Source organism: Strongylocentrotus purpuratus, unplaced genomic scaffold, assembly GCF_000002235.5.
Source record: "Strongylocentrotus purpuratus isolate Spur 01 unplaced genomic scaffold, Spur_5.0 spur5_scaffold_8, whole genome shotgun sequence".
Lineage (NCBI taxonomy): Eukaryota > Metazoa > Echinodermata > Echinoidea > Camarodonta > Strongylocentrotidae > Strongylocentrotus > Strongylocentrotus purpuratus.
Window position 1 is genome coordinate 2,037,131 of NW_022145614.1, and position 12,401 is coordinate 2,049,531.

General features: G+C 37.0%; 1 protein-coding gene across 1 annotated transcript; it reads left to right on the top strand.

The window, feature by feature from the left end:
* Nucleotides 1-2,823: 2,823 nt before the first annotated feature.
* Nucleotides 2,824-12,269, top strand: LOC589414 (gamma-soluble NSF attachment protein). The gene is made up of 11 exons (XM_030975552.1): nt 2,824-3,087; nt 4,780-4,847; nt 5,953-6,037; nt 6,765-6,813; nt 7,147-7,256; nt 7,732-7,798; nt 8,152-8,301; nt 8,776-8,855; nt 9,103-9,107; nt 9,801-9,922; nt 10,522-12,269. The coding sequence occupies exons 1-11, from the start codon at nt 3,029-3,031 to the stop codon at nt 10,675-10,677; spliced, it is 951 nt and encodes a 316-aa protein (XP_030831412.1). The 5' UTR covers nt 2,824-3,028; the 3' UTR covers nt 10,678-12,269.
* Nucleotides 12,270-12,401: the final 132 nt, after the last annotated feature.

The window sequence follows — 12,401 nt, forward strand, 5'->3', positions numbered from 1 at the left end:
ACGAGCTGTAAAGGGTACATGAGCATGTCTACATCAATAACCTTCTTCTTGTAATGGCCAAAATTAAACTGATTGAATCTTTGCGCAGCACAAAACGTACGACCATTCGGGACAATGGTATGAAAATCTGACTATTACTTACTGGCTCCATAGCCCATGACATCGAAATACAAGTGTATTCCTGTTGGTGTGCAGTCCTGTATACATCTCATATTTTGATATTTAAACTTCTGAATTTGTTTCATACTCTCTAAAAAAAAATCGAGTGATCACGGACGTCACTCCTCTGGAGAGTGAAAATGTAGTGAAAATAGAGTGAACATTCACTCTTTTCTTCTTAGAGAGCAGGCGCGGATCCAGGATTTCTTAGGGGAGGGGGCCCAACTTTTTATTTTTTTGCTCCCGAAAATTTGAAAATCGCGCCGGCCGAAAAGTCGCTCAGTGGGGGGGGGGGGGGGGGGGGGGGGGGGGGGGGGGGGGGTAAAGAGCACAATTTTTTTTTTTTCTTTTTTTTCGCTCCCGAAAATTTGAAAAACGCGCCGGCCAAAAATTCGCTCAGTGGGGGGGGGGGGGGGGGGGGGGGGGGGGGGGGGGGGGGGGGGGGTAGTGAGCACATTTTTTTTTTTTTGATCCTCAAAAAAAAATTCAATTTGCACCCCCCCCCCCCTTGAGCGCCAGGGGGGGGGCCCAACCCCCAAAAAAGGTAAAAATCACGTGATTTTACATGATTTTTTTCTCAAGGGGGGAGGGGGGGGGCCCGGGCCCCCCCCTGGATCCGCCACTGTTAGAGAGCACTCTAAAATCAATCGATTTTCACTTCTAAACAAGTGATCACGGACGTCACTCCCAAGAAAGTGAAAATAGAGTGAAAATTCACTTTTTTTTTAAGAGAGTAAATTTTAAAATATTTTTTGAAATATTTGTTTTTCAAACTTGCTAAGCTCCACCCCAAAAACCTCCACATCTCGTTCCCCTTGTGACATCATCTGTCAACCACCTGTTACAATACGTTATAATTATGTAACATGCAATTCTGTTATGAACGTGAGCTAAGCTGGGGGAAATTACATACCATTGTCTATTCTATAATATTAGTTGAGTCTGACATGTCTGACAACAAACAAACCGAACAAACAAATTATTAAATCAAGATTTGAAGAAGAAAAAAGTGTTAACTTCCAAATAGTTTATTCCCAAATAGTACTTTTTTTAGAGCAACCTTAAAATAGTTCAAATATTTCTGGTAATGTGACGAGCTCTCAACCAACCAAAATCTAATAAAGGGCGGGGATGTCTTTAACATTCTAAAACACCCAAAACACCCCACCCCCCCCCCCTAGATACGCCTTTGGTTTATACCAAAATATCTCCCTTTCCAACCTGAATTGATTTATCTTTCTCTTGCTAGCAGAATTCACATCGTTCGATTGCTCATTCATCATTAATCTGTTGAACTCCATTAATTCAATAAATTGTTCGTATATCATGCATATAAAAGCTTAATTATTTTTTTGCTTAGGTAAATCGATGAACTTAAAATAAGGAACTTGTTTATCAACAATGAATATCATTAGATAAATGTTTGACCATTCGGTCAAAAGAAAATCACCGGTGCTAAATCCTACAATGACACGCAGGTCACTCCGCCCCCAGAAGCTCAGGGGTTTTTCGGTCAGATGAGCATCCAGAGGCCCGCCTAATTAGGGCCCTTGGTGGGGTTCAGGGGGCAGAGCCCCGGAAGCTCAGAGAAAAACTAAGCCATTTCAGCAACAATTGTTAATTCACTGGTATCGAATTAGAAATAAACAACGATATAAGTTTTTTTTTTTTTTTTTTTTTTTTTTTGGGGGGGGGGGGGGGAGATAACTGCCCCAGCCCCCTCCATCAGTACTCCAGTGCAAGGGAGCATAGTGAATGAGAGGGGTGAAGGTGACGGAAGTATACCCCCTCACAGGATTTTGAAGTTTTGTTGTATTAAAAAGTTACATTCCTTAGCAAAACTATAGTATAAAAACAAGTGATATACTTTTTCACACTTTAATATTTACATGTACATTTTAAGGAATGTTATGTGAGGGAGCTTAGCTACCAAGCGAGAAGATTTTTGCATTTGTATTGTCTAAACTCTGCACTCTTGGGCCCTCCATAGCCTAACAGTGTCTTTAGTCAGTATTTTCTATACATTTTGGGGCACTTTTTAAAATATTTTTACGGCCGGGGAGACGATCCCCCTAAACAAATTAAGGGGGACGTGTCCCACCCCCCCCCCATCCCCCGAGATCGCCGCACCGCCACTTATCATTACCATTTCAGAGGGGTTGAGTACTGAGAGAGAAAATAGATAAATAGATACTTTGAGATAGATAGAGTCGAGAGGGGGAGATAGAGAGGGGAAGAGAGGGAGAGGGAGAGAGATAGAGAGATAGAGAGGGAGAGAGAGAGAGAGAGAGAGAGGGGGGGGGGCGGGGTAAGAAAGGGATCAACCTATATTTTCAGTGCCAGGGGGTGGGTGGGGGGGGGGGGGGTCCTCTTTGCCTTCGATCTCCTCGGTTCCGCCTCGATGAAGCCCGAAGTGATAATTATACAGTCTACCTAAATATTTCCCTGATATCCCAGCAAGAATATAGGCCTGCAGTTATTCTTTGTCTCGATTCCTTTCCCCAAAATGATAATTAAATTGTTTCCTTTTCCATTGGTAATCACATACAGAAAACCACCCCCTCCCCTCCTCCGATCCCCGCACCTCTCCTACTGACTAGGATTCCCCGTTGTAGATCAAAGATGACTTGTGTTTATATAGTATGATGGGTTGGAAGATATTACGTGGACATCAAGTTGATCTTTCAGCTCCAGTCGTAACCCCCCACGTCATCAGCTACGCATGATGAACCACGGAGAATCGATGTGGAATATGCATCGCTCGTAAAACAACAACCCTGATCATGCACGGTGTCACACCCAAATATTAATAGCATCTTCCCCTCTAATCGGTCTTGACCTTAGACTAATAAAAACAATCATTACAATCATGGCGGATGCTAGAAGGATCTCCGAGGCAAAAGAACATATTGCGGCAGCCGAAAAGAGGTAATTGCTTGTAATTTGTCTTTAAGTCTATCCTCAACGTACGCTATTGAAAATGTATTTAATTCGGATAAATATTATTTTATTTTGTGAATAGTTCACTATGGATTTGGAGGGTAATGTTAATTATGGAAGAGCCGATTTCACTTCTTGCCTGCGAGCATTTTCATTCATTACTTAGCTGTGCCTGTGCGATAGGGAGCTTCGGCCGTATACTACCGCCACGGCTCCCCGTGAAAGGAATGACTTGTGAGCGCGAGCGCCTGCGCCTACGCCTACTCGCGGCCTCGGCGAAGTTAATAACGATATTCGATTGAGCTTGCAAAGAGTAGATCTGCGGTCGTAACTAATGTCGGCCCGCGGCGTCGCTGACGGTCGGGCCGGGTCGGGGAGTAAAAAAGCCTGGTTGCATGTGTAGTAAATATCATTTTGATCATCTACATTGCCATATTTGATCTTCAAGTTCAAAGGGAAAACAAGACTCTCTCTTCAATCAAAAATCTCAGAAAAAAAATACATAAAGAGAAGAAGAAGAAGAAAAAAAGAAGGATATAAGAACTTACGATCTAAAGAGAAAAAAGATAATTGTGATCGTGAGTCAAGCAAAAATCTCAGAAAAAAATATATATTTGAGAAGAAGAAGAAGAAATAAAAGAAGGAAAGAAAAAGATCTAGATCTAATTGCGAGAATGCCAGTTGTGTTGTTTAAAATAATATAAATGTTAATGTTATTGGCAATTAGTCAATAGTTTGAGGCAAGCTGAAATTAGTGTTCCCAAAAATTGTGAGTAAACTGAATTGTTACTAATACTAATTACTATAGAGTCAGGAAGGATATGATTCATGCCCAAACTGAGACTTAGACTTAGAGTATAATGAGTATACTCACTCATGCAGATAAATTCATTGCATTTCATTGGATGCAACCATAACATTATTATTTCTTTTTGTCTAGAATCAAAGTTTTTTTTCTTCTGAGGTGGGGGGGGGGGGGGGGGGGGGCTCGGAACAAGTAATCTTGTCCTTGTTTTGACATACATTACATGTACATGTATGGTGGTGTGACCATATAGTTTGAGCAAGACCTAAGTTCGCTGTCTCAAAAAATGGGTAATATTTCAAAAATCTGATATCACTATTGGAAAGAGTGAACATAAAATTACCCAGAGATGGAAATTTTCTCTGGAATCAGGTGTGAAATTTTTTGAAAATATTGACAAAAGGGTCTGGAAATCTTCATTTTGAGATCGAGCAGACACCCTCGACATTGTAAGTAATAAGTGGTATCGACTGATTGTATGATAAATTACCATGCAAATTGTGAAATTACCTTATTTTGTTGGATCACATTTTTGTATAAATCAGCTGTAAATCCTGTGCGTGAAGTTAGGTCTCGTTGTTTTTAAGACTTTTTTAGATGCAGCGCGCATGCACAATCGGACATCGAATTTTTAGATCGCGATATATCCGAAATACTTTGGCAATAACATTTTCAAGTTAATGAACCATTTTGTAGTTAAAAACTTTGCTGTCCATTTGGTAATAGTTGAAATAAATAAATTTGTGTAGAATATGAGAAATCATATATCGAATATCACATTTTGTAATATGTTCTAAAGTGTCTGCGAACTTTGGTCACCCCTTCATATATCTACCGGTATTTATTCTTGATTTATTTTATTCTACTTCTACTAGCTTGAAGACATCCTTCTTCAAATGGAAACCAGATTTTGGCAGTGCAGCCCATGAATATGAGCAAGCTGGTAAGTCTAATATGTTTTTCTTGGTTGCTTTTGTTTGGTTTATCTTAAAGTATTATTCATTTTTGTTTCTTTTTTTCTGGGGGGGGGGGGCAAAATGTAAGAGTAAAACAGTATATTGTCGGCCTTATGCCAAAAGGGCCGTAACCCAATTTTGGGGGTTATTGAGTTATTAACATCACCTTGTAGATTTCATCATTCTCTTTAAAATGATGTGCTTCACTTGTTGAAATTCGATTTATTTATGAAGATAATTATGAATTTCAAAAGGGCCTTAACGCGTATCTCATCTTTTTCCTTACGCCAAAAGGGCCTTAACCTACACGGATGATCCATTTGCGTTAGGAGGGCCTTTCTGGCAAACCAAAGGTGTTGCGAAACAAGAAAATTTCATTATGCCAAAAGGGCGCTAACGGCCCTTTTGGCATAACGCCGCGAAGGTTACGCCCCTTTTGGCATAATGCCGAGTAGGTTACGGCCCTTCTGGCATAAATACGCTACATTCAAGCCTTATGCCAAAAAGGCCCTAACATGTTTTTTGCACATAGCATGTACAATTCTGAATATTTTATAACAAATTTAACACATTTCATGTAAAACTTAATAACTTAACACATTTATCGAAATTGGCTTCAAAAGCAAAAAAACGACCACAAACTTTTGATTATTAGAGAGGCCAAAACCTTTAAACGCGATTATCTCGGAATGGCCAAAAGCAGTTAAGGCCCTTTTGGCATAAGGCCGACGATATTATGTTCTTTACTTTACACGTTATCATTTTAATGTAATATTTTGTGTACTTATGTATCATAACCGGCTCCTAGATTATGTACTCGTTACATACAATTTAGATGCTCTTTAAACTGATGAAAAAAAATACTGGAAGTTACTTGGAAATTGCCCAATCATTTCAGTATATATATGGGTTTGAATGATTAATAACAGGGCTATGATGCAATAGAATGAAAACAAGAGCTACAACAAGACACTTCATATTTTTCTTGGAATTAACTTGCACTTGTCTGTAGCAGCAAATTTTAAGAACATTGATTGAGCATTGAAGAGTTGACATTTTTACCTTTCTCTCTCTCTTTCCCACTCTAAATAGCTGTATGTTTCAAGAATGCTAAGCAGCCCCTGGAAGCTAAAAGGGCTTATATCAATGCTGCGGGGGCTCACAGAAACAATGACGCGTATCCTTTTTACCTGGCCATACAAATCAAAATGTGTGGTTCAGCCTGGCTCGGTCAGGAGATGTAACAGATTTAGTTATTTTAGTATACAAATTATAATTAAAAACATAAAGATAAAATTGAGTTCTGGTCATGCGATTGCATTGTGAAAGAAACGTTGTGGAATCAATCAGAAAAAGGTTGATCATCTAGCATATACTGTAAGTATTGGTGTGTACTGCACTCTGCAAGGTTCTGGAATCATCAAAATGATAAGAAATTTGGTCCAGTCTTGGTAAAGTTACAAGCACTGTACACAAACAGATGTATATAGGACTATGCAAACTTGTGGCATAAAAATCCGTCCCCAATTGTTATGATGTTACATCATGCCATATTTTGAATATTGAGGCATCTAAAGATCAATTCATCAATTTCAGGGAACATTTTTATCTAATGTTTGCATTATCATACAATGATAACACTCACAAATTATTTTTCACCTCTTCCCAGAACTCAACCTTCTATATAGATGTTACAATTATTAGAATTATTATTGAATTCAGAGTGTTTATCAAAATCTAAATTATGTGCATTTAGGATGGGTGCATGTTGAAGAAAAGGAATCTCCCTATGTATTAAAACAAAAAAAATGAAAGCATCTTTTTACAATTTATTGGCATTCATGAATTTGAGAGCATAGTCTACTGGTAAGCTTACTTTTCCTGAACACAGATCCATTATACAGTTTGTTTCATGCAGCAAAGCAATATGAACAAGCAGCTTTCCTCATGAGGGTAAGTATAGTAATATGTGTCAATCTGTGTGACAGCTGCTCTTTTATGTAATTATTCATATTTTCCCTAATTCAGTAATTAATTTATGATAAACGTAATTAGTAACTATGTTCTTGTTATAAATCAAGTCATGAAAATGCTTACCGTAACCCATTTCCCAGATTTCAGCAGTATTTGTTCATAACATTTTGATTTTATGTATTTGACATTAGTAAGCATGATCTTGGCATGAGACTGATGGCTTTTTATACCATACAAACTTACAAATGCATATGAAATACATCAAATGAATTTTACTGAAGTAACTAGAACCCTTTTACTTTTTGTCTATAGGATCAGAAAGACTGGGGTGAAGTGATGGGATTATTTGATAAAGCAGCAAGTCTATACTCAGAGCATGGAACCCCAGATACAGCTGCTATCTGCCTGGAAAAGGCTGCTAAGTAAGATATTTATTTTCCATATGATTTGTTGTAATTTGGTATACTGGTAGTGGTTTGTGATTTCCCCTCTAAAAAGAGCAAGGGTTCAAACACCAGATAATGTAATCATCTGACTTGAAACGTTGCAAGTTATTGAATGTTCCCACATGTATCAGGGTTGGTTTCTTTGGTAGAGGGCTTTGTATTCTCTGCCAAACAGGAGGTCCTAGATGGAAATTCAGAGATAATTCTGTCAATTTTTATAGCGCTGAGTATATTATAATGTACTGGGTAAGAAAGTGATTTTCATGGCACGTATTATGGAACAAAGAATTTTTATTTACAAGAAACAGGAATGTAAATATACCATATTACACAAAGGATGACTAAATATAATTACAAACTACTTACATTTTCACTGTTTCTAGACTCTCATAATCTGTTATTTGTGCCTTATTTATTTTTGATGACTTTATTTTCCAAATTTCTTGCACAGAATGATGGAAACAGTCAACCCAAGGATGTCATTGGAATTCTTTCAAAAGGCTTGTGATGTTGTAGAGGTAAATATAACCAAATATATTTTTTTGCGTCTTCCTGGACTAATAACAAGTAAGGTTTGAGGGAAGAATCTTCTTTCATGTTGATAATGATATTAACAGTACTAATTTTCATTATGATGTAATGTCCATATGGGTTTTTGTCTATTGCTTTAAAAACTATTACCCTTTCTTTGGCCCTGTTAAGTGTAAATTGTTGAGATTGCAAACAAACAAGAATTTTTTCAAATATTTAGAATGATTAGAAATTCATGTTATATTATAAACCATTTTTATATGCAATTTATTAGTTTGTATTTGGTTGGGCCATACCAACATGGAATGTTATGCTTAGTTACCATCATCTTCCTGTACAGTTGGAAGACAGACCGCGTCAGATCGTAGACTACTTGGGGAAATCAGCACGCATTCTTGTTAGGATTCAGGATTACGATGAAGCATCGAAGGTACTCTCCAAAGAGAGAGATCTCAGGCATGATCTAGGAGACATTGATGCTACGAATAGGGTGAGTATTACAGCCATTAGTCATTAAGCTTTCAACTTACTTGATATTAATAAGGTATCAGCCATCTAAAGATACAATCTGAAGTGTGACTTACATACATGATTTGAACGCCTAGAAATCACAACATTTTGCAAAATTTGTTTTAAAAAAAATCTAACTTTTAAAATGTTAAAGCTAGAGTACAAGAGGCGATTTTGTAGTCAAATCTCTTTCTAAATTTGAAAATTTTAACTCTGATCATTGTGCCCGCAATTATTTATGTAACATAATATTAGCCTAAATGTTTTTTATATTACCGGTATTTGTATTCTAACTACTCCTAGTGACAATCACGCTGGTTGTAATGTACTTTTTAAAGTTATTCATATGAACATTGTGGTGTTTCTCCAAAATTTTCTAATACTGATGTGGTATCGCCCAATGCTTTATTGTCAATGATAGACATAAATTCCATGACTTTTTATTGTCTTGCAGACGGTGTCAGCGCTGGTCCTGGTCCATCTAAAGAGAGGAGATTATGTAGCAGCCGATAAAATGTGTGGCATAGCAATGGGGTAGGTAAAGATAGCGATTCTTGGTGGGAATGCAAGAAATATGAAGGGCAAACAAAATGCCATCAGTGTATCATAAAAAGAGTTATTTTGACACAAATTGTTATTCAAGTGATTAATGTACCGGTAAGCAGTTTGTGTTGAATTGCAGCCCCTACATTCATGGCTTTAAAAAAAATAGCAAATGAGTCTATTACTCTATGTTTGCTTATTCATATGTGTATTTCCTCACATCTTGTTGTTATACCAGTAGTGGTTAGTACAATCTAATTGCATTAGGAATGGCCACTGTTGTTTGGTCACTCTTGACAAAGTGCACTCATTGTAAAACATTGATGCTTAGTAATTCAGATTGTGTCAGTTGGCTGTAAGATTATTTTTCATATTCTATACTCTAATGACTACTCCAAGAATGTTGGTCATTTAAAGAGAAGGTTGAGTTCTGGGAAGAGGTGACAAATAATTGGTGAGCGTTATCATTGTTATTATGCAAGTGTGGGAGAACATTAGATAAAACATGTTCCCTGAAAAGCATGGCTCTTCAAATGCTTTCATATTCTAAATATGGCATGTAACATCGTAAAAATCGGGACAGATTTTTTATGCCACATGTTCGTGTAGTCCCATCTGCATCTTTCTGTGTACATTTCTTGTAACTTTACCAAGACTTGGCCAAATTTCTTATCATTTTGATGATTCCAGAACCTTGCAATACACACAAAAACTTATATACTAGATGATCAACCTTTTCTGATCGATTCCACACCGTATCTTTCACAATGCAATCGCAAGACTAGAACTCAACTTTATCTTTAAACAGGAAGTGTTATTCCTTACAAATGAATGTCTTGTGTCTGCTAGGATCCGACACATATGCATGAGAAAATTGGAATGAATTTCAAAGGTCAATCATAATTTACAACTCTACTTCCTTTGTTTAGTTTGAAGGTTATGCTGAGAGTGATGTTGCATCAGCACTGGCGTGTCTCTTAGATGCCTATGATAAACAGGATGAAGATACTTTTCACCAGATGTTAAACCTTCCACTCTTCAGATACATGGATAATGATGTGAGTAGTAGTACAGTCAAACCTGTCTATAGCGACCACCCAAGGGAAACACAAAAAGTGGTCTTTGAAGACAGGTTCCTTTAGTTCATGTTTCAATGAGAAACCATTTTCAAGGGAAACAAAAAATGTGGTCTTTGTAGACAGGTGGTCACTGAAGCAGGTACTTTGATGCTAACATACATGTCTACCAGAGATTGGATACTGGGTTTTTCTAAAAAAGGATATTTTCAGAAAGATGAGAATAAGAACTGATTGTAAACTTTAAAATTGTTTACACTACTTGTATTTTTCTTAGGTGTTTTAAATGAACAAAATGAACAACAATGTGAAAAAGAAAGAAAGGAACAAATCAATAAAATTCATTCAAGAAAAATAACCTTCTTCAATAATCATTGTCCTGGTCAATAAAGGTATTTATTACTCAATCCACTTTGTTTTGTATAATTGCGCTACAACGTCTATACCTTTTTAATTTTTTAAATCCTTGTCAGTGCTTTCATTGTGTCATTTGAGTGTATGTGTTCTACATAAGGTCGCCTGACCAGAATAAATTTGATTTATTTACATCTCTGCTCTTTTCATCTTCCATCGTGATGCAGTATGTCAAATTGGCAAGGAGTTTACGGTTACCGGGAGGAAGCAGACCGAAGCAGAAAGCAGTAGCACCGATGGGTGAGATGGGGCCAGTAGGAGGAGCAGAAGGAGGTGAAGAGCTGGTCGATGAGGACAATGACGAGGAATTTGATTTGAAATAAGCTGTATGGTGGATGATGTATCTTGAAGCCTAGTATTAAAGACCAAGCTATCTCCAGGACTGAATCTCCTGTCTGTGGTGTGTCGTGTAGATTCCTAGCCTAGACTAGTTGATTGGAGTTTGGATTAGAGTAGATGTTTGAAGTGGACTCGATGAGATCTTACATCATAGTAAGATCACACATAGCTGCATTACTATCCTGGCTGTGTATTAAAAACTGTTTAGACATCCTCTGTTGATTCCCAACATTTCAAACATCACTGTACAAAACTCAACTGAGTTCACTCAAAATCGATATTTTAGTGACAATTGATGACACCTAAATAGCAGTTAAGTACAATCTAATCGTGAGTCTACTGTCAAACTTGCCAAGCAGCCACTTTGTATGCAATGCGTGCATTAGTGTGCAATTGTGTGCGATGTGTGCATTGTGTGCAATTGCTGCCTCTCAGCACGTAGTACAGCGCTAGAGGTCAATATGCATTTGCATTGACTGTATGCTTTGCTGGAGTGAGTAAGATCACATCACAAGGAGATCAGAATCAAGTATCTTCAAGTATTTTGTGAGTGAGCTATGCAAATAACCATCAAGCATCTAGTTGGAAAGAGGCAAACTTTATATCTGCTGGAAAACTTCCAGTTTTGATTTTAAACTGAATATGGAGTCGATATGCTGAGCACAAATTCATCTTTGACAAGTATTACTCTGTTTTTCAGATTTGTGTGAGTGTATTTTGTCACAAAGGCATGGTATAGACCTCAAGTAGTTTATATAGAATTCATTTTTAAGTGTGATGCTCAAGAAAAAAGCGTTCAACTCTTGGGATTAATGAGGAACCTTCATGTAGTGCCAAGAACAACATTAGAATGAGAAAAAGCAGTAGGAGTATCAGTCTTGTGCAGGAGATTAAAAATATATATTTAATTTTTTGAATATTGAATTGCACATTTATACTATCACCAGTATTCTAGGAGATATTACCAGCTGCCATCAAAAGGATGTCCAATGTGCATATCTATGTACTACCGTATATGGTCAAAAGCCAGAATGTTCTGAAACAAATGTTGAATGTGTATTTATGCCATATGTCGTAGACAGTACTTGGATTGCTGTGAAGTGTTTGAAGAACACATTTTTAAAGCTGTCTTTGGTGCAATAACTTATGTACCCCCAAATGACGGGGACATCAATTGAAATTTAAAAAGTTGTTATAAATATATGCTTTGTTTTAAATGATATAAGAATTATATGTATGTACATATTAAAACTTATTGAAAAGTTTGCTCCTTTGCTGTCAGCTCAAAATGTAGTTCATAATTTGTGTATGATAGAATATTTGATTTAATGGCCTCTATCATACGCCCCTTTCTCTTGTTCTTGTGAATTTATAATGACTTATCCCATTATTGGATGGGATAAATCATACATGAACCGTATTCCAGAAAATTTTCCAACCGTCCTAAGATTTATTTCATTTAATTTTACATGATTTGTGTAATCCTTTTTGCGATATATATTTTAATAACAAACATAAAAAAGAACATTTTAAAAATGGAAATTCCGATTATCAACTTACCTGATAATTATAATAATAATAATATTGGATTCTTATATAGCGCACGTATCGACCTTGCAAGGTCCTCAAGGCGCTCCAACATTACCCGGCTATGCTAGGCTGCCGATAAAGACCTATGTATTCCTAAACTCTAGATATACAGAATATT